This window comes from Pseudochaenichthys georgianus, chromosome 1, assembly GCF_902827115.2.
Source record: "Pseudochaenichthys georgianus chromosome 1, fPseGeo1.2, whole genome shotgun sequence".
Classification (NCBI taxonomy): domain Eukaryota; kingdom Metazoa; phylum Chordata; class Actinopteri; order Perciformes; family Channichthyidae; genus Pseudochaenichthys; species Pseudochaenichthys georgianus.
Window position 1 is genome coordinate 36,252,782 of NC_047503.1, and position 20,653 is coordinate 36,273,434.

General features: G+C 42.0%; 1 protein-coding gene across 2 annotated transcripts; it reads left to right on the forward strand.

The window, feature by feature from the left end:
* The first annotated feature begins 550 nt into the window (after positions 1 to 550).
* Positions 551 to 19,670, forward strand: stox2a (storkhead box 2a). 2 transcript variants are annotated; one of them, XM_034085697.1, is made up of 4 exons: positions 551 to 1,167; positions 12,796 to 12,948; positions 14,867 to 17,405; positions 18,944 to 19,670. In XM_034085697.1, the coding sequence occupies exons 1-4, from the start codon at positions 831 to 833 to the stop codon at positions 19,143 to 19,145; spliced, it is 3,231 nt and encodes a 1,076-aa protein (XP_033941588.1). In that variant the 5' UTR covers positions 551 to 830; the 3' UTR covers positions 19,146 to 19,670. The 2 variants fall into 2 exon arrangements, with proteins under 2 accessions (XP_033941588.1, XP_033941596.1); XM_034085705.2 differs by lacking the exon at positions 551 to 1,167 and adding an exon at positions 9,929 to 11,193.
* The last annotated feature ends 983 nt before the right edge of the window (positions 19,671 to 20,653 follow it).

Sequence of the window (20,653 nt, forward strand, 5' to 3'; positions counted from 1 at the left end):
GCCAGCACAGACGCACTTTACCTAAACTAGTCCTCACAAACAAGAGGCTTACACCTGGTACCTGGAGGACATACTGATACAAACGCTCACAGCTCAACAGCTACACACACCAGCAATATAAAAGCCCAGACTAAAAGCCCCCTGAATACAATATCATAAAGAGTGCCTTTTAGATATTTGTGTTATTTATATAACTATTATTCTTACTGACTTGTGTTAACTTAAAGCAAGACAACTTGCCCTTTGGGGACAATAAAGCAATAACGTTAAAATATTTACGTTTATATTGCACTAAATATGCGGTTGTATGTTTCTCTTTTTATTTCACTTGTTCGTAATTTGATTGTGCAGTTAAAGCCAATCTGCAAAACTTGCTTTGGTGTTTTAGGACCGGTCAACCATTTCTAACAAAGAGACCTGACACTGATGATCATTGATCTTGCTAAGTGTAAAGTAGGAGTTTACGTGTGGTCCTTGAACGCAGCACTAGTCCTCGCCTCTTTGTCGCTGAAAATAGTCCCTAATACTCTCTGACAGTCGGGTTTAGTTGGCTGCAGAGGACGGCGTGTCATGTTGCTAATTTCCCTGATTTTACATGGAGCACATGTACTTATGCTTATTTCCAACGTCGTTCTGCAAACTCCGAATAAGTTCATGCGGTTTTCTTTTACTCTGTAGTCCATTGCTTTAAATATGTGGAAACCTGTTGAGATTAGCAGGCAATTTGGGGATACAAAATTAAGACATGCGCGGACTAAACACCGTTTTATAGTGAGGAAACAGTGTAATATTTTGTATACGGACCGTCGTTAACTTTGCCTGAAACAGGAATGGAGAAGTTACTACAGGTCGCTCCTCACTCTGTGGCTCTGGTGCTGTCGCAGCTCGGCGGAGAAGATGAACCGGACCCCCCATCATCTTCATCACCACCGAAATTACAGCAACGCGTCACCGGCTACGAGGTGTTCGCTAATTTCAAAACCGTAAACATGCAGCACTTCTGGAACAAGGCTCTGACCCTGGCACTGACCGAGATCTTCTTCCTCGGATGGATAGATGAGCACGTGCTGCTGATTCAGGGGCAAGAGGTTCACCTGCAGGTGCTCAGGAACGGATGGACCAGGCGGACCCTCAAAGCACCGCAGGGCTACGACATCCAGTTCATAGGTGGGTATGCTTGGAGTGAGGGAAGTACTCAGATCTTTTATCTACATTGTAAAAAATACTCTGTTACAAGTAAAAGTAATGTATTCTAAATCGGGTACCACTTTACAATAAGACAACCCTTATAAAGGGTTTACGAATAGTTTATAATTCATTTATTAATTAGGTTGTGAACACTTTATAAATCATTAATAAGCTTTTATAAGACATGAGATAAACAGGGCAACTGTGACCGGTTGCTTGCCAAATAGTGAACACACATTTATCTGTAGGCTACTGCTAAGCCTTATATTGGCTACTTAGCTTACTTAGTCTTCTTCATCAGCCAGCATCCTTTAGTATCTGTTGTTCACTGAGTTGATTCTCGCTAAGTAGCCAATATAAGGCTTAGTCATCTTGCCAAATAGTGATCCCACATTTATCTGTACTGCCAAACAGGGACAATAAGTCAGGCCGGGAATTATACACCCTGCCAGGCCACTACCAGTTTTCTTTTGTACCATTTTCCTGGATTTATTTGTCAACATTTACAGCATTGCTGCCCATAGTGATGGCCCTAAACTTGAAATCTACTACCCCAGAATAAACATATGGACATGGGTTACTATTTAAAAAAAATGTGCAAATCTATTTAGGAACCTATCCATGTGCACATATTTTAAGTGGAGGTGGACCTCAAATCCAATCCGGGGTCCGGGGGCATGGGGTCCCCCCCCCCCCCCCCCCCCCCGTAAGATTTTTTTTTAAATGTTGGACTTAAATGCATCAATCTGGTGCATTTTGAGGGGGAAACAAAGAGACTACATCCATATGAAACAGAACTGTATACATTTAAATAATCATAAGAACATGGCCATAACCAATAACATACCATATCTAATATGAAAAAACATTGAAACTTGTTTATTTGTTTTTGGTTCATTTATAGTTGTGAGTGTGTCTGGGCTCCTGAATCAGCCTCTCCTGTCTCCCTCCTCTCCCCCCTCTCCCTCCTGCTCCTCTTTGAGGCAGCAGCAAAGACTAGTTTTAGCTCTCAACAAGTTTTTAAAGTTTATCTTACCTTTTTTCACCTAGTTAAATTTTTTTTATTATTATTCATGCATATTTTACTAATCACTCCCCCCTCAAATGTAAATATGTGTTTGCATAAATGGTGACCAAACCGTTTGAGACCCACAGAGAACTTAGACTAAGTTAACTATCTAAACTCTCAGAGTCCTTTACCTGACCTGAGCTGTAGTTATCAGTCTCTCAGTCTGACAGGAGAGGACTCTCCTCCACCTTGTTGACAGCTCATTATATCCGTTAGCGCCGCTAGCTAGCACCAGATGCTAACAACAACAATACACGTAACCGGTGCGCGCACTTTCTCTCTCGCTCGCGCCACACATACACACCCTCCCCAGCTTGAATGACACACAGAGACCAATCGAGGGCATTAGTGTATGATCTGTATGAAAGTGGCCATGTCGGCAGGCCACATCATGTAGACAGCCAGTTACCCTCTATGAGGCAGAGTCAGACCCACATTTGCGCAGCGTTGCGTTCACAATACATAGCCTACATACAAAAAAAAATCCTCAGGCCAGCAGGCCACTTAACTGGCCAGGCCATCAGGAAACCTCCCGGTCCTCCCGATGGCCAGTCCGGGCCTGCTGCCAAGTCTTATATTGGCTACTTAGCTTACTTCTTCATCAGCCAGCATCCTTGGTATCTGTTGTTCACTGAGTTGATTCACGCTAAGTAGCCAATATAAGGCTTAGTCATCTTGCCAAATAGTGATCCCACATTTATCTGTACTGCCAAGCAGGGACAATAAGTCAGGCCGGGAATTATACACCCTGCCAGGCCACTACCAGTTTTCTTTTGTACCATTTTCCTGGATTTATTTGTCAACATTTACAGCATTGCTGCCCATAGTGATAGCCCTAAACTTGAAATCTACTACCCCAGAATAAACATATGGACATGGGTTACTATTTAAAAAAAATGTGCAAATCTATTTAGGAACCTATCCATGTGCACATATTTTAAGTGGAGGTGGACCTCAAATCCAATCCGGGGTCCGGGGGCATGCCCCCCACCGTAAGATTTTTTTGAAATGTCCGGGCCTGCTGCCAAGTCTTATATTGGCTACTTAGCTTACTTCTTCATCAGCCAGCATCCTTGGGATCTGTTGTTCACTGAGTTGATTCTCGCTAAGTAGCCAATATAAGGCTTAGTCATCTTGCCAAATAGTGAGCCCACATTTATCTATACTGCCAAGTCTTATATTGGCTACTTAGCTTACTTCTTCATCAGCCAGCATTCTTGGTATCTGTTGTTCACTGAGTTGATTCTCGCTAAGTGTACTAGCCAATGTAAGGCTTAAGTCGTCTTGCCAAATATTGAGCCTATGTTGATGTATGAAAACTATGTTAGAACTGGTTTATAAATGGTTCTTAATGATTAATAAAGTGTTTACAACCTAATTCATAACCTAATTATAAACCCTTTATGAATCCTTTATAAGGGTAGTCTTATTGTAAAGTGGTACCCAAAATTGTACTCAATTAAAACTAAAAAGTATTGGCATCAAAATATACTTGATGTATACAACATTTCCAGTTTGGCCCATGATTTAAAAAAAAAAATCACATTTTTGTATTTTAATCATAAATGCATTAATGTCAATGTTGCACTTGGTGAAGGTGGAGATTATATTTTACTTTATATACTGGTAGCGTTAGATAGATATGAGGTAATTTAACCTATAATAATGTGTTGTTTTATTTATATTCGGTATGATAAATCCATACTGCAACGTAGCTAGTAACTAAATATTTTTTTTTAGAGTGGAGTAAAACATTTGACAAAATTGCCTCCAAAATGTAGTAAAGTAAAAGTATAAAGTAGCATAACGTGAAAATACTCAAGTGAAGTAAAAGTACCCTTAAAATTGAACCTCAGTAAAGTGCTTAAGTAAATGTATTTTAAACCTGACAGATTTGGCCTATAACAACATAATCTGTCTGGATGATACAACATTAAGTGATTTCAACTTTACATTGCTGTATTACCCCCTATACTGTGAATATTTATTTACAGAGACATTAAACTTGGACTCGAAATGACTGAAGTAACAAAGATAACTCCCTAAAGACTTAAGATACACTGAACAAAAATATAAACGCAACACTTTTGTTTTTGCTCCCATTTTTCACGAGATGAACTCAAAGATCTAAAACATTTTCTATATACACAAAATAACCATTTCTCTCAAATATTGTTCACAAATCTGAAAATATCTGTGATAGTGAGCACTTCTCCTTTGCCGAGATAATCCATCCCACCTCACAGGTGTGGCATATCAAGATGCTGATTAGACAGCATGATTATTGCACAGGTGTGCCTTAGGCTGGCCACAATAAAAGGCCACTCTGAAACGTGCAGTTTTGCTTTATTGGGGGGGTCTGGGGGGGTCCGAAAACCAGTCAGTATCTGGTGTGAGGGGTAGGATTAGGGTTAGGGGTAGGGTTAGGGTTAGGGTAATGTTGTGAATCGAGTGGCCTGTGTTCGTCGTCCATAACATACGCCTGTCCATACCATAACCCCACCACCACCATGGGCCACTCGATTCACAACATTACCCTAACCCTACCCCTACCCCTCACACCAGATACTGACAGGTTTTCGGACCCCCCCAATAAAGCAAAAATGCACGTTTCAGAGTGGCCTTTTATTGTGGCCAGCCTAAGGCACACCTGTGCAATAATCATGCTGTCTAATCAGCATCTTGATATACCACACCTGTGAGGTGGGATGGATTATCTCGGCAAAGGAGAAGTGCTCACTATCACAGATTTTTTCAGATTTGTGAACAATATTTGAGAGAAATGGTTATTTTGTGTATATAGAAAATGTTTTAGATCTTTGAGTTCATCTCATGAAAAATGGGAGCAAAAACAAAAGTGTTGCGTTTATATTTGTGTTCAGTGTATAAACAAAGGTCTTAGGGTTTTACACCATAAAATCCCAGAACAATAAGAAATAGTTGCACACTTGAAAAATGTTTACTCGTTTAAGACCCATTTCAGACATTGTGCACCTTAATAATGGAATTAACTGCAAACCAAGCACTAAAAGAGACACCAACTATTTTAAAAGACTTTAAAGTTGTAATTAAGGATTTTTTATTAATACTTGCAAGTGTTAAAAATAATTAGACCTTATTCGCAACGAATGCATGGGGTTTTGTCTTCGGTCTATCTTGTAAAAAAGATCTTGAGTGCTGTTGTTACTTCACCTTCAAACTAAGTGCCACAGTCACAAAGAACCAGATAGGAAAAACAAGCTCTAAACTCAATCTCTCTAAATAGAAGACCGCTTTTTCATTTCAATTACGTTTTTTGTTCAGGGTCTTAATCAGGCTGCCTGACAAGACTCGAGATATGGACTTTTTCTTAATTGACATAATTGACTAAAGAGTTTCTCAATGTTTGTTTATGAGACTGTTACCTTTAAAAAAAAATACCCTTCTGACAGTTTTATCTGCGGTTTGTGGCTCTGTGAAAATACTTCCCCTTGAGGTTATAATGTATCTGTCAGTTAAGACAAAGCGGTTGCATGAAACTAGTCGTAGCTAGTCCGATGAGAGAATGTTTAGGCAGCATCTAACCTTATAACCTCACCTAATTCATATCAGGTAGACTTACTCACACAGAAAAGAGAAGACAGGGATTCATTCCCACACTCATACTCATCTATCTATCTATAACTCATGTATGTGCTGAGACAGGTTTGGACGAATTGAGGTATTGTCTATTCCAACTGCTGCACACATCACACTGGCCTCACAACCTTTCTTATCTGACTGTGATTGTGTGTGTGTGCAAATGAGAGAGGCGTGCAGAATGTCATAGATTACCTTATTTAGGTGAGCCTCCGTTTAGATTGTCAGTGTCATAGAAGCATCTACAGTAGCTGAGAAAACACAAAAAGACAGAAAATACTCGATGCTTGATCGTCGTATTGAGTCCCTTGTACGTCGGTCCAATCACGGCTAATATCATTACATTCTACTTGATGCATTTGTCCTGGAATTCAAAAGGCATTAGGCAGGATTTCTACGAGTGTTTTAGGGGGGAACATATTGATAACACATATTATTACACTTGACGAAACAGAGAAACATGACATTTCTGGAGAAAAGAGCAGTGGTGCCATCTTACACAGCAAATTCAGCATATTTAAAGTTGGGTAGGGTCCATTATAACAAATTGGTACATCTTTGTGAAATGAAGCAAAAACCTTCCAAGAAAATGAGCAGAGGTGTTGATTTACACATGAAATCTTTGATATTTCACATGCAAAGCTACAGTTTTGTTTACATTTACTACACTACACTAATACACACTGCAGAAAACCATGAGGTGTGGTAGTGTTTGAGTATCTGTAAATACTATAGTTAACATATATAACTCAAAGTTTGGTATTAAACAGTTTGTTTGTCTCAAGTCAACTTGTGGTACCGGCTGCTACTACCCAGCAGAGTCTTGATTGTTCAGATTGAACTTTAAATGTTGTAATGACTGTTCAAACACTTCTAATGGTCCGTCCATGTTATCACATTTCTGCATTGAGCTCTATTGATTGTATTGGATTTAATAGCTTTAATAATCAAAAGGTAAATCTTAAAATAGATTGTGAACTTTTTTGGCGCTGCTTTTTTTGTCTGTCCGTCAGACAAAGTGACGTTAACTTCAGTGACACTACTAAAGCAAACACCGATAAGCTGTGGAATGTTTGTCCTATAGCTAATAACTCACCAGACTCTATAATGCCAAAACCAACAGAGCGTATGCAGTTGGTTCTCATGCAATTTATATACTGATATATGTTTGTTTTATACAAGTTATCCAGTTTCCCCAACAAGAAGCCCAAAGTACGAGAGGTATTAGCTTGTAAAATATCTCAGAATGGAACCAATGGTGAAACAATTTAATCATTGCAATGCATGTAAACACATTATTAGGAAACATAATCAATCTTTAGTTTACCAGTAACCTCATGTGAATTCAACCAGGAGTTAAACTTTAACTTTTTTCACAGAGTCCAGATCACTTTAAACAGTCCTAGCATTTTTAGAAAATGTCCTAAAGTGATAATAATTCTATACAGATGAAAATCACTGCAGGGTGTATTCTCTTGTATGAGCTGCATACAGCCTTCGTGTCAAGATTTGAGTTTACAAGACAAGTTCAAACTTAGTTCAGACACATTTTCACCATTCATTAACTGTCTGAAGGAGGTGAGCATTTGGCCTATAATGCATATGTGCTAATTAATACAACACTATTGTCTTTAAGTTAGACTATTTTAGGGAAACAGGATAGACTGAAATAAAATGTCCATTGCTAGTAAATAATAATAAGACATATCTAGATTTGTTGAGTTTTCTTGAAGTCTTAGTTGGCTAGCATGTTGATAACCACACTTTTACTATGATAAAAAAGTAGCTGGATTACAACTCTTAGACCAAAGTTGTGGATTTTAAACTGTGTGGAAAACCAAGTGTTTTTTAATACTGACATTCAATCTGATTAACTGAGGGACTTAGCGTTTGTGAGCAGGGTATGAAGAACAATAGACTGGGAGGAGTGTCTGCTCCAAAGGAAGGAAAAGTGGAGCATTTGTTCTGGAAAACACTATGGCACTGCATTCCCTGCTGTAGCCGGGGTTCTCCACTGGAAGGAAAGGGAGGGTCCCAGTAGAGAATTGGGGGAAATGTTAAACGCAGCAGAGAGAGAGCAGAGAGAGATTTGTTGCCGTATATCCTAATGTCAGGAGTGTTTTGTAGGCTGTTGTGGCAAAACCTCCTCAGTCTCTTTATTCAGCCTGGAGAGTTTACTGTAAAACATGTGTTGTCATAAATGTTCCACTGGAGGGCAGACCACCGGCAGGAATGGTCCTGTTTGCAAGGAAGTTGTAACAGGCCACAAATCCTTTACTGGCACAGCTCAGGAGTCAGACTACTCCATCATAATCCATCCAATACTCTGGTTTTAAACACATACCGGCAACTAACTGAGGGGCCGGGCAATATGCAAATATGATATCGATATGGGAACAGGACACTTGATATCCTCTCAGATTCTGGATATTGCAATATGGTATAACTGCTGTCTTTAGCTAGCTGCCTTACTGTAACGTCATTCTAAGAACTCACCAAACTCTCCACCTTTACCTGCTTAGTTAATTTATTACTCGTAAATCATTTTTGAAAACACGAGTATTCAACCCTACGGTATGGATAGTTATATATTTGGTCAGATATATCATGAAATGTTATTGCTCCATATTGCCCAACTCTGCTCAGCTGTAATTTGTGTGTTGGCTAATAAGCTAATAAGCAAACGTTAAAATGCCAATACTTTAAATGACAAACATGGTAAAAAGAAAGTCATTTAAATCTATTCTGAAAGTTATCTTTTATTCCCGTTATCAAAAAATAATAAAAAAATGTCATTACAGTTCCCCACAACCCAAAATAATTAGCTGTTATATATAAATGTATTTACCACAAATATTCAATCTTAATATGTGAGGTGTAATCAGTGGGAAGTAAATACATTTTGCTTCATATTCATTTTTGTCGACTGACTAATCAATTGAACAACTATTTGTTTGTCACTCTAATAGCCACATATTTGTAGATACTATAGCAGGATTCTTCTATGGGATATCTAGTAAATCATTGTAGAATTGATGCATATTTTATTTGTAATGTCTTGCTACTATCAGGTCATCTGGATATGTATTCCTCTGGTCAGTGATATTGTCCTGTAGTTGTCGGAGGATAACTGCTGAAAGACGTCGATGTTTCAGCAGCGATGCAGGAGTATTCTCTGTCCGTCTAACAGACGGTTTGAGTGCTCGTCCATGTCCCGTCTGTCTGCTTCTATCTTGGGTCGCTGGCCCTTTAAGGGAACAGCACTCAAAGGTAACAGCTATGAGATCATCGGCTTGCGTTGTCATGGCAACAAAGGCTGTTGCAGCACTACTGATAAATAAAATGGCGTGGTGTCGCTCTCCCTCCTCCTCACCCCTCCTTCCTCTCCTCTTTCTCTTTGGTATCAGTGAACTGGAGCAGATTGGTTGTGACACCGCCTCCCCGCCCCCCCTCCTCCTCACCCGTGGCCCGTCCTGCCCTCTCACTTTGCTCCGTATTCTGTCCCTCCAAACGTCCATTCACACTCCACACATGTGAGTCAGCAGGAGTCTGCAGGAGATGCCACTCTGAGCGGGTTTAAGGTGATGCTTTGGGGGGGGGTTTCTTTTTCACTGACAGCTCCACACAGTTAATCAACCGGTGGGAATCGGTGATGAGAAAGACACCAATTCCGTTTGGGGCCCTGTTAAATCCTTAGCTTCAGGTGAGACACAAATGGATGGGAGTTTAAGGGGCCCCTCATCCTTCAAGAGCAGAGTGTAAGGGAAGCAGAGTGGAAGGAAGTTGAGGATGGAAATTCAGCCACAGATTTAGACACTGAGATATTCCCCGGACATCATCTGAGGGCTGAATATTTATTTTTTCTTGTGTGTGTTAAGAGCTGTTGATATTTGCTCTCCTCTCTGCCTTATGTCCTCTCCCTCTCTCTCTTGCATCCTCCCCTCCCCTCAGCCTCAATCACCCAGACACAGACGCATGCATGCTCACACAGAATCGCGCGCAGCAGGCGGATGCGCGCATACACACTTTCTCTCACACACACATACGCGTACACACACACATACTCACACACCCTTCCTGGAGGTGCTGGGAGCAGCTGCAGCATTAGCGTTGAAAGAGATTTGCCGTTGACTGGAGTTTGCATCCCCCCCTGTTAATGAATGGATGCTACGGCGATAGGCTCGGGACCTTCTTCCGTTGGATTGCGGGAAACGGTGGATATCTATTCTTGAAATTTATTTATTTATTTCTATGCTCTCCATTTTTTTCTCCCCACCCTCTCCTGGTGTGCTGTTGTCGAAAGGACGATGGGGTCTTGTGCTTGATCGGATAAAGATGGAGGTGAACGTGGCGTCTCCGGTGCTTGGCATACTATTGAGGTTTCAGTGCCCGTTAGGGTGAATGGAGCCTGTTATTTCTGTGTTTTTTTTAAGTGGGCTCTTTTGTTTTCCGGGGATCGGCCGAGCACTCCTGTGGTGAATTGAGCTATTGTCGAAGACTCGGCCTCTTAAGCTTTGAATATTTGACCGTCCATCCTTTCCCTCCCTTCCTTCCCCTGTTACCTTCCCCTCTAAAAGGAACAAGCGAATCCCAAAACCTCCTCTGAAATCTCTCCTCACCGTCCTCCTCACTTCCAATGCCCCATTTCCCTCATCTCTACCCCTACCCCCCCCACCTCTCTCCTGCTCCCTCCTCCCACATCAGAGCGGCTACGTAATGTGCCTCCCTACGCATGCAAATGGGGATGCTACAAATGGTGGCTGGGACTGATGGCGATGAAAGGGTGATGCCTCGCGCAATCACCTGCACCTCCACCGCCGCTGCCATCGCTCCAGATCAGCCTGGGAGAGCCCAGCAGCCGATGACAACCCCCCTCAGTGCGAACACGGTCGTTTGTAGCCTTCTCGTGGATGTAAATGAGACGTGTGTATGTGTGTGAAGGTGCACACTGGTTCCTGCCATGTCTGGTGTGTGATCGCTCTAGCGGGACGTTCTTACTGATGCGGGGGAGGCACTGAGCCTGAGGTTGGTCGACCTCCCCCTGCACACCCCCCCTTTCCCACCTCCCTCCTTCCTTCCCCTTTCTCTCCCCCTTCCACCAAGCCCCTAGGGGTGAAGGCCACCTGGTAAAGGGGTCACGATGAAGAAGAACCGCAGCAGCAATGTGCGGCGGGCCTGGCCCAGCTCAGAGCTCAGCGAGCGCCCGCTGGAGCACAATCTCTCCCGTAGTGAGAAAGACATCCGTGTGCAGAAGCAGCATCTTCCTCCCCCTCCTGCTCCTCATTTCTCTCCGTCCCCGCCAAGTTATCGTGCGCCAGGTGAGTCGATGACACTCCCACCTACAGAAGCTCCTCCCTCTCACTCTACGCAGGGCAAAGACACAGTTTGATTTGGGGGCAAAGTTCAGAGTGAACAAAATGTTCGTGTTATGAAGGAAATTATAACGACCCCCTTTGATCACTTCTCTAACGTATCAAATGTAGTCAAATAGAAACAGAAGAATTAAACATATTTTTGAATGATTTCATCTAAAGCCTTATATTACAGGCAATATAGGGCCCTCATTTGGCTTGTGTTCAAATTCTATATTATACATACTCTAAATCTATATTTCTGTTGATCCAAATCTGTGTTACCTTTTGACTTCCTAGCATATTCTTCAATTTCCTGCAAATGTAATGACCCGTATACAAATCTGTATGTATATAATTGTGTCGTCCCTAATAGTTCAGCGTTATTCCATACTATTACTGTAGTTGCATCACCTCTGTGCCCAAAGAGGGCTTCTTGGCCATCTCATCACAAAGTCATGTCCTTACCAAGAACATCTGATCTTTTTTGTCCCTTTTATTATAAATATTTGAATTTCTTTCTGCTGTCTTTATTGCCTTCTTGTAGGATGTGAGACATAAATACTACAACCTCATTCCTATACGATACTTTACTATTGCATACTATACTATTCTATACTATACCATAAGAGCTCAAGACCGGGATTTGTTTTGACCAATTCACTGGCAGATGCAGCTTTTCTCATGTTTACAGGAAAAAAAATAGAGTAAAGCCTCATAAAGCCACCGAAAGCTTAAAGGGCTGTGATACTAAGCAGAGATAACGTCATCGTGTTGCCGAACTGACCATTCAGCTGAGTGTGGTGAGGAGGCAGGGCCCTGCACATACTGCAGCTCAGGTACAAGAAGTGTGGACAGTACAATGATTACAAATCTCTAAAAACAGTGATCAATGAGGCAATAATTGTTCTGTATATCTGTGAACACCAGGACACACAATGTTAGGTTAGGAATCAAAGATGGAGGCTGTGATGGAATATTTTCTCTTCATTGTGTCGCGTGATTCTCTATCGATCAGCAGATGTAGGTCAGAGGACAGGGTCAGCCACAGCACAGATGCTGCAGCGATGGATTCGTGTGTTGCTCTTCAACCTTTCAGCGGGGCAGATGTTTGCTCTCAGAGAGGCTTGAAGCCGGGCCGTCTGGTTGTAGGATGATCTCACTACTCACTACTGCTGACAGCAAAGCCAGCTTAAAGCAACAAAGGCAACAGGGAATGAATGTGTGTAAGCTCTAAATGTGGCGCTGAAGTCAGTAATATTTTGTTCATATACAGTATGGCTTGATTGTGAGACGATGTGAATTGAATGAGAAGGAATGCAGGTGATCTTGCACTACGGTTGCTGCAGCAGCTGCCTCGCTTTGCTAACCTACGAGAAACAGGAGGGAGAGAGGCTGTAAGGAAGCACAGAGAGGAGGGGTGGAGCTGAGCGAGGCAGCATGCAAACTGCTGCCGTTTGACCATTACATCATAGCTTCACACGCTGCGCCTGCTGTTCATTCATGATCTAACAGTTGTGCCTCCTCCTCCACCTCTTCCTCCTCCACCTCCTCCTCCTCCTCCTGCAGGTGACGTGTCTCCGATCAGTATGTCACCTATCAGCCAGTCACAGTTCATCCCGCTGGGAGAGATCTTGTGCCTGGCCATCTCTGCTATGAACTCTGCCCACAAGCCTGTGAACCAGGAGGCTCTGGTGGAGCACCTCACTGCCAGCTTCCCAGGTACGCCCTCTGACCTCCTTATATAACATGGGACTGCACTAAAGCATGCAAAAACTGATTTATGAATACACCATGAGGCATATGTGAGAGAATAATCAGTTACTGTTACTACTAAGGTTAAAATGGTGATGAAATAAATCCAAAAATGTGCATATACCTGGTTTATTGTCTTCTGATTTGTTGGTTAATCACCTCAGCCTAATTGTATAAATGTCTTAAATAAAAGCCGGGTTTGAAAAGCAAATTATTCGTTTCAAATTCAAATATGTCATCCTATCAACCAACAAGCAAACAGCATTATGTTTCCACAGGAATAGATTTGAGACAATTGAACGATTAAGCGATTAGAACAGAACATTATTTGGCAACTATTTTCATGATAGTGACCATTTTATTATTACACGATTAAAGCAGCTTTTAAGATTTGCTGATTTTCTCTGTCATATACCATAGTAAAGAGAATAGTTTTCAAATGTTGACTTTTGGGGCGAAATAAAGCTGATTGCCCTAAATGTACACCACCAATTATGGTGTACATTTTGTAACTTTTTTCTGACATTTTGTTAACAAAACTGTTGCAGTCCTAAACTTGAATATCACATCATACCACGGACATGTGTAAAAAGTACAAAAACACCTACCTTCTTCCTTTCCTATGTTTTAATCAAGTGCTGTTATACGTATGTGACATTGCCTATGAACAAATGATTTATTCTGAATTGTGGATATTCTCTTGCAGGATGGCCAGGCTTAATCTCTCAACGATGTGTATGACTATTATCTGTGATTTCTGTTTCCAAATTGTTCCGTTGTTCCAAAAATAACATTTTAAAATAAATAAATAGACGTCATATTTTAACACAAAAGTAATTTTCTTTGAGATGTGTCCAAACACAATGTTTAACATCTGAGGTTTTACCCAAACACTAAAAAGATTACCCACTGTGTAGCCAAGTTTAAAAGGAAATATGTATCCTCTACTAAATGCCAGCGTGGAAAGGAGTTGAACTTATAGGTTGCATCGTTGCTGTGTAAAAAAAAAAACAGGGTGATGTAATGTCAGGCAACACAGGGCCATGCCAGACAAAGGCTATGAATAGTTTTATTTAAAATGGACTTTTAATGTTTACGTGGCCATTTAAACTAAACTCTTGAGGTGACTGATTAATTATCTTTAAGAGTGTTTATTAATTACCTTTTTTGCATACAGCTTAAATCTTAGGTTGTCATATCAAGTCATGGTGTTACATAACCATGTATGTGGATCTGTGTGCTGTTGGTCAATATAAGAAAAAGCTGGGTTATGCAAAGTGTTATTGTTGGGTTAAACTCAACTGCATTTACTAAAAGAGGCGCATAAAATATCTGCAATTATTTTGTTATTTTCTAGAATTCAAAAATAGACAAATAAATACTTTTACACTTACATTACTATTTATTTAAAGAATTGTAAACAAACAGAAGAGAACCCAAATTAATAGCTTATATTCATTTATTTGTTTATGTGCTGTCAAGCTGAATCCAAACCAAAGTTTAAGTTTATCTCAAATTCTTCTGAGATCGCATTGTTTCCACACACACTGTATTTGTCAAGTTTAGTTATTGTTTCATGTAAAAAATAAATACAAAAAACATTATATAGCATGAATAAAATGATAGAAGATTTTTTTTTATGTAATGGGAAATTTAGGGGGGATAGTTTAAACAATAGTTCAGTTAAGTTTCATCCTTTAAATTGTTTTAACTGCTTAGTTCCATTTTTTTATATTCTAACCAACTTTAGGTTTAATTGTGCACCTATATTTGATATGCCTCGTGTGAGAATATATGTATTTTTCACATTTTTAATGATTTTATAACAATGTTTTTTAAATTAAATGTGTTTCAAAACTGTGGCTGATTTGTATTTGTCTTGCAGGTGTGCCTACACCCAGCTCAGAGGTTCTGCGACATACCCTGAACATGCTGGTGCGAGAGAGGAAGATCTACCCAACTCCAGAGGGCTACTTCATCGTCACCCCCCAGACCTACTTTATCACTCCCTCCCTCATCAGAACCAACAACAAGTGGTATCACCTGGATGATCGGCTGCAAGAGCGCTCACCGCTGCTGTCACAGCAGCAGCAGCAGCAAAGTCAACAGCAGCAGCAGCAGCAGCCTCAGCAATGCACTTCACCTCCGTCTGGTAATGTAACACCATCTACACCTGGCTGCCTGAGAGAGAGGCCTCCTCGCAAGAATCACAATGACTCATACAACTCCTATCGCGAAGACTCGTCCAGACTTCACAGTACCAAGTCACCAAAGGAGCACAGGGGAGATTCTTATCAAAGTAAGCCGCCCAAGGATCACAAGAGTGGGGAAACTCCACCAAGCACGTCAGCTAAGGAGCACCGAGGAGAACCGCCATCATACCCTCATCCTCCTCCTCCCACTTCCCCTCCTGTCGTGCAACCGCCGCCTCAAGAGCCCGCTGATAAGAGCAAAAGCATCACTTCTTTTCCTTATAAAACTGACACTCTCACCAAAAAGAAAGAAGGAAGTGGTGGCAGCAGCAGTGGCGAGAAGCAATCTAAAAGGTTCGGTCTCAGGCTCTTCAGGCTGAGTTTCAAGAAGGACAAAATGAGGCAGCTTGCCACCTTCTCAGCTCAGTTCCCCCCGGAGGAGTGGCCTCTTCGTGACGAGGAAGTGCCAACCACGGCCATGCCCCGCGAGGTGGAGATGGAGATCATCCGCAGAATCAACCCCGATCTAACTGTTGAGAACGTTGCAAGGCACACGGCTGTGATGAAGAGGATTGAGGAGGAGCGTTCGCAGAAGAACAAGGCGGGGTCTTCAGCCCACCACAGTGCACGCAGCAGGAGGGGGAGGGGCCACAGGAGGGCCACACATGGCAAATCCCGCTCACACAGCAAACCCAGAACCTCCAGGGGAGACCCGTCCGAGGGTTCAAACTGGGACCTCTTGTTCATGGAAAGGGATTTCCGCTTCTTTAGCCACTCGTTAGTTCGCTCGCCTCGGGAGGCCATGTACACCTTGGAGCGCAGGCGAAGTGGAGGCGCAACATACCTGGTCCATAGCAACCCCAACGTTACTGAATCGTCCTGCCCTGTTACCCCTGAGTGGGACGTGTCCGGGGAGCTAGCCAAAAGACGGACAGAGATGCCCTTCCCTGAGCCGTCGCGCGGGACGTGCCAGTCCAGAGTGCAGAGAAGTCACAGTCACAATCAGGACAGGAAGTCGCGTCACGAGAGGTCAGATCAAGCTAAGGAACGCTCTCGGTCCATGGACAACTCCCTCAAGGTTCCATCACTGGGGGTGCCAGAAGACTTTGAACCCACTCTGGAGGAGCGTAGTCATTACTACACTGACGACGGCACCCTGCGCGCCACGCAGAAGTCCTCCCACTTCTCAAGGATCATGTTCTCTGCTGCTAAGTTCCACTCTGATTTTAATGTGCCTGATTTGGGGAAAGGGAGTTTGGACGAGTCAAGGATTCGGAGTACGATGGAGAGGAACAAAAGCAGAGACAGCTTGCCAACGTACAATGAGCTAATGGGACTTTCTCCTAAGCCCTCAACAGATGAGTACTTCCAGTGCAATACGTCAAATGAAACAATCCTAACTGCCCCTTCGCCTCAGGCAAAATCAGAATATGACACATTAACCTCATCAGGGGGACTCCGAAAGGGCTCTCCGGCTGACCGGCAAATGCCTCACCTCACCTCTCCTCACACGATGGAGTACAAAGAGGACTTGTCGGCAGCAAAGGGACAGAATGGCTCAGTGCGGCTGACGCCAAGCCAGACGCCAGAGCCGGCGCAAAATGCCCGTTTGACGCCACACCAACACAATGTAGATCCCGGTGGGGGAGGCGGTGGTATGTCGATCAAGAGGAAAGAGATCTTCAGCAAGGACACTTTGTTCAAACCTCCACACAATGCCTTGTCCACAGGCTACGTGGACAGCAGCTACACCAAGTCCGGCACATTGCGGAAAGCCTCACATGCCAAATCAACAGAGGCCCTAGACAATCCTGAGCCCCAGCAGCCTTCCAATTCAGCCACTTCCTCAGCGTCACCGGCAGTTTTACAGAGCTGCTTAGAGCCAACAGTCCCCTCCGCCTCCTTTGACTATTATAATGTATCAGATGATGAAGAAGAGGAAGAGGCAGAGGAGGACTCGCACAAAGAGTTGGCGACGGCAGAGGACAACAAGGATCATGGGGAAGTGGGTGGTAATGGTGGAGGCAGTGGTGGTGGCGGGGAGGGAACCATGCAGTGGCTCATGGACCGGGAAAAGGATCATGATCTGCAGCGAAAACTGGAGACCAACCTGACCTTACTCAGCCCCAAGGAGACGGAGAACAGCAGCAGCCAGAAGTCGGCCCACTCTGCACGCTTGGACAGCATGGACAGCAGCAGTGTCACGGTGGATAGTGGATTCAACTCCCCCAGGTTTGTGTGAAAATGATCGATAACGAATGAAAGATGATGATCCATGAACTGTGAACTCTTCTTACGTCTTAGGGCTTACTGTGGAGGGCAAACTTTAGGTGACACACATTGGGGCTAATATAAATGGCTTAAAACATTTAACCCTCCAGGGCCAAGTAACCTTTTATTTTGATAAAACAAATAATTATTATTATTAGCTCAAGGTCCACATGCTCAGTTTTGTCCGAAGATTCAACTCTAACAGTTTCTCTCAGTGGATGGATTCAGCCCACATCGTAGTACCTATTTCATTTCCAATTCAATCAGATCTCAACTCTGTATCAACACTCAGGGACCACCGTATTAGATACAAGTGAACAATATAGCTTATACAACACATTTAAGGAACGGATAATGATTATGGTATTGTTGTCAGGAATGTGTGAATCCAATTACTGAGGTAGTATTGCCTTACATTTTAGAGGTAAACCTAATAAAGTGGAAACAAAGTTTATTTTTATAGTAATTTTTATGATTTGCTATTTGTTGGAGCATCTCTTAGTGTCAAGTGCCAATGGTGCCATTTCAATTGGATAAGATGTTAGTAAAACAAGGCTTATGGCACCAGTTTCTTGCCAAAGTAAGCAATAATATCTATTATAGTATAACGCTAATGAATTTGTTGTATTCATTATGTTGCTTGCTTCATTTTGTGTTTGAACATTAACTGAAAGAGACCTTAATCATAGTAACATGCAAGTAACTTACAAATGCATGTTATGTACGCCATAGGCGGAGTTTGACATTTGCGCTTGGGGGGCAAACCTTTTTTACTGACGTCAGTACACAGTCCCAACTATTGCGTGGGGTGCTAGCAATAAAGCCAGCGCTCACCGCACTGAGTATGACTTTTCCATGCCTGCCGTACACACACACTCATATGGAAGGGGCGGTCTCTCCCCCCAACAACAGTGCATTACATAACTGTAAAACGTATAACTGTGCACATCTACTATATCCCTTGGTTACTTGAACACACTACAATATTATTAACGAGTGTCCTACCTTATTAAAATATTGATATACGAAATATTTGTATCGGAACAGTTCCCCCCCCCCCCGCAAAATCCGCCTATGATGTACGCCAAAAACAGCTGTGTCAAATGGATACAATTTTTGAAATGAGAATAAAAGTTCGACTTCGTATGAACAATTACAAACATTAGTTTATCAAAATAAAAAACAAATGTATAAGGCAGCAAGCTATTTCTGTAGACTCAGCTCAAAATAAGCTAGATCCCACATTGCAACTCAAGATCAACTGTCCTTAGACTCTCTATCAAATATCTTTAAATCTAAGAGAGTGGAAAAGTATCCTGTTTCTTCTCAGTAACTAGTCTGTATCCTCTTTTTTTCGCTCTACAAGATATACTTGAAAATAGTTTTATTTTAGGGGTATTCTGTTTTTCTAGCCAAGCACCACCAATGCCATACACAATGTGAGATATGTTGTTGCATCTTGAAAGCCAACACTTGACTCTCTGTTGTCTCTTGTGCAGGACACGCGAAAGCCTTGCATCCAACACATCCAGCATTGTGGAAAGCAATAGACGGCATAATCCAGCGCTGAGCCCCGGCCACATCGGCACCAGCAGTATCGGACTGCCTTTCAGCTTTCGCGCCATCCCAGAGCCCCCCACCACACAGCCTGAGAAACTCCAGAAGTCATCGAACTGCCTGGCCTCCATCACCAGTGTCTGACAGCAGCACAGACTGAGACCATGGACGGTGGTGGAGGACAGAGGAAGTGAGGGGCTTCACCATTTTAGACCCTCACTTTCCTCAACCAATACACACACATTCACATAAACACACATCTTCAGACTCCTGAGAATCCATTTACTGGGACTGTTACAAAAACAGGCATGGCTTCAAGAGACTGTTCCCACAGCTTCAAGAACTTTACTGCAAAAAAGAGAAACTACAAGACCACTGTAGGTGAGGAAACCTACCTGAAGTACTTTGATTTTTGGTGACATGGACTCTAGTTTGGCTTATATCAAGATTCTTGACTATTGGTATTGGAAAGTAGTAGACTATAGGATTCAAGTTACATTTGGAAATATCAAAAAAACGTTTTATATTACTTAACAATACATGTCCAATTAAATGTTCTCCTTCCTGAAATAACGTCAAGTTCTTCAGGACGATTCAATGTATCAGCACAATGTCGAGACAATAAAAGTTGATCCTGAGAACAACGAATGAAAGATATAAAAACATAAATCAGCTCAGATTTGTGTACCGCAATGCAAATGATGTATGTATACTCGATACTTTTGATATCCTAATTATTATAATGGTGGTATTAAAGATGCTATGTGACCAAAAATGATGTTTGAACAGAATGAGCTCCACCTCACCCTCACATGCACAACACACACAAAAAAATCTCACCATGAGGTCCATTTTTTGTCTTATCTGGAGTTTTCAATGATATCACATAATGTTCTTAAGGAAGCGGAGCTTGTCAAGATCATAAAAGTGTAAATATCAACCCCTACAATTCCCTGAGCACTTTAAGGACTCGTGTGTCCATGTTAAAGCATGCAATGCTTATATTGACCTCTAAAAAGGTGACAAAATGTTCAAAGTAGATTTGTAGCTGTTCTGAAGCTTTCAGTCATATCCCATGATCTTCCTCAGGAGATCCGTCTCATCACAGTTGGAAATTCTGAGATTTTTGGAAGGCTTTTAATTTCAAAACAGCACCAACAATGTGCGTTGTGCGAACAGAATGAGAATACTTTTTTACAGCAGGTTCTACAACATGCAAACTAAAAATGGTCAGTTCATCATATTGACTCGGCTGTTGTGAATTTGAGTTAAGATGTCTAAATGGTCAGATAAAGCTGATTCTACTAAGAAAAGAGCTCCTTATAGACTGATGACACTGGGGTCTGTGCATTGCCTAGAGTAACCAAGATATTCGTTCTAAGGATTAATCATTTTAGAGCTGGTATGATAAGTCGATAGACAGAAAATAAATCAGCAACTACTTTAATAATGCATTAATAGTTTGAATCATGTTTCACCAATGTCCTGGTGAACCTGCTGCTTTTCTTTGTCTTATATGAAAGGACCATATTTGCTCTTTGATCTGACAAAGAAGGAGATCTGAATATGTAACCTGGGGCTAAGGGAAATGTGATTGGCCTTTTCTTCATCAGGTTAGGGGCAAAACAATGACTCAATTTATTGTAAAAATA

What these genes read in the sequence shown, in the direction of transcription:
- stox2a (XM_034085697.1), top strand. Translation starts at nt 831, where the DNA reads ATGGAGAAGTTACTACAGGTCGCTCCTCACTCTGTGGCTCTGGTGCTG. An exon ending in CTACGACATCCAGTTCATAG is followed by an intron (nt 1,168 to 12,795) that starts GTGGGTATGCTT and finishes CTCCTCCTGCAG; the next exon opens with GTGACGTGTCTCCGATCAGT. An exon ending in AGTGGATTCAACTCCCCCAG is followed by an intron (nt 17,406 to 18,943) that starts GTTTGTGTGAAA and finishes TCTCTTGTGCAG; the next exon opens with GACACGCGAAAGCCTTGCAT.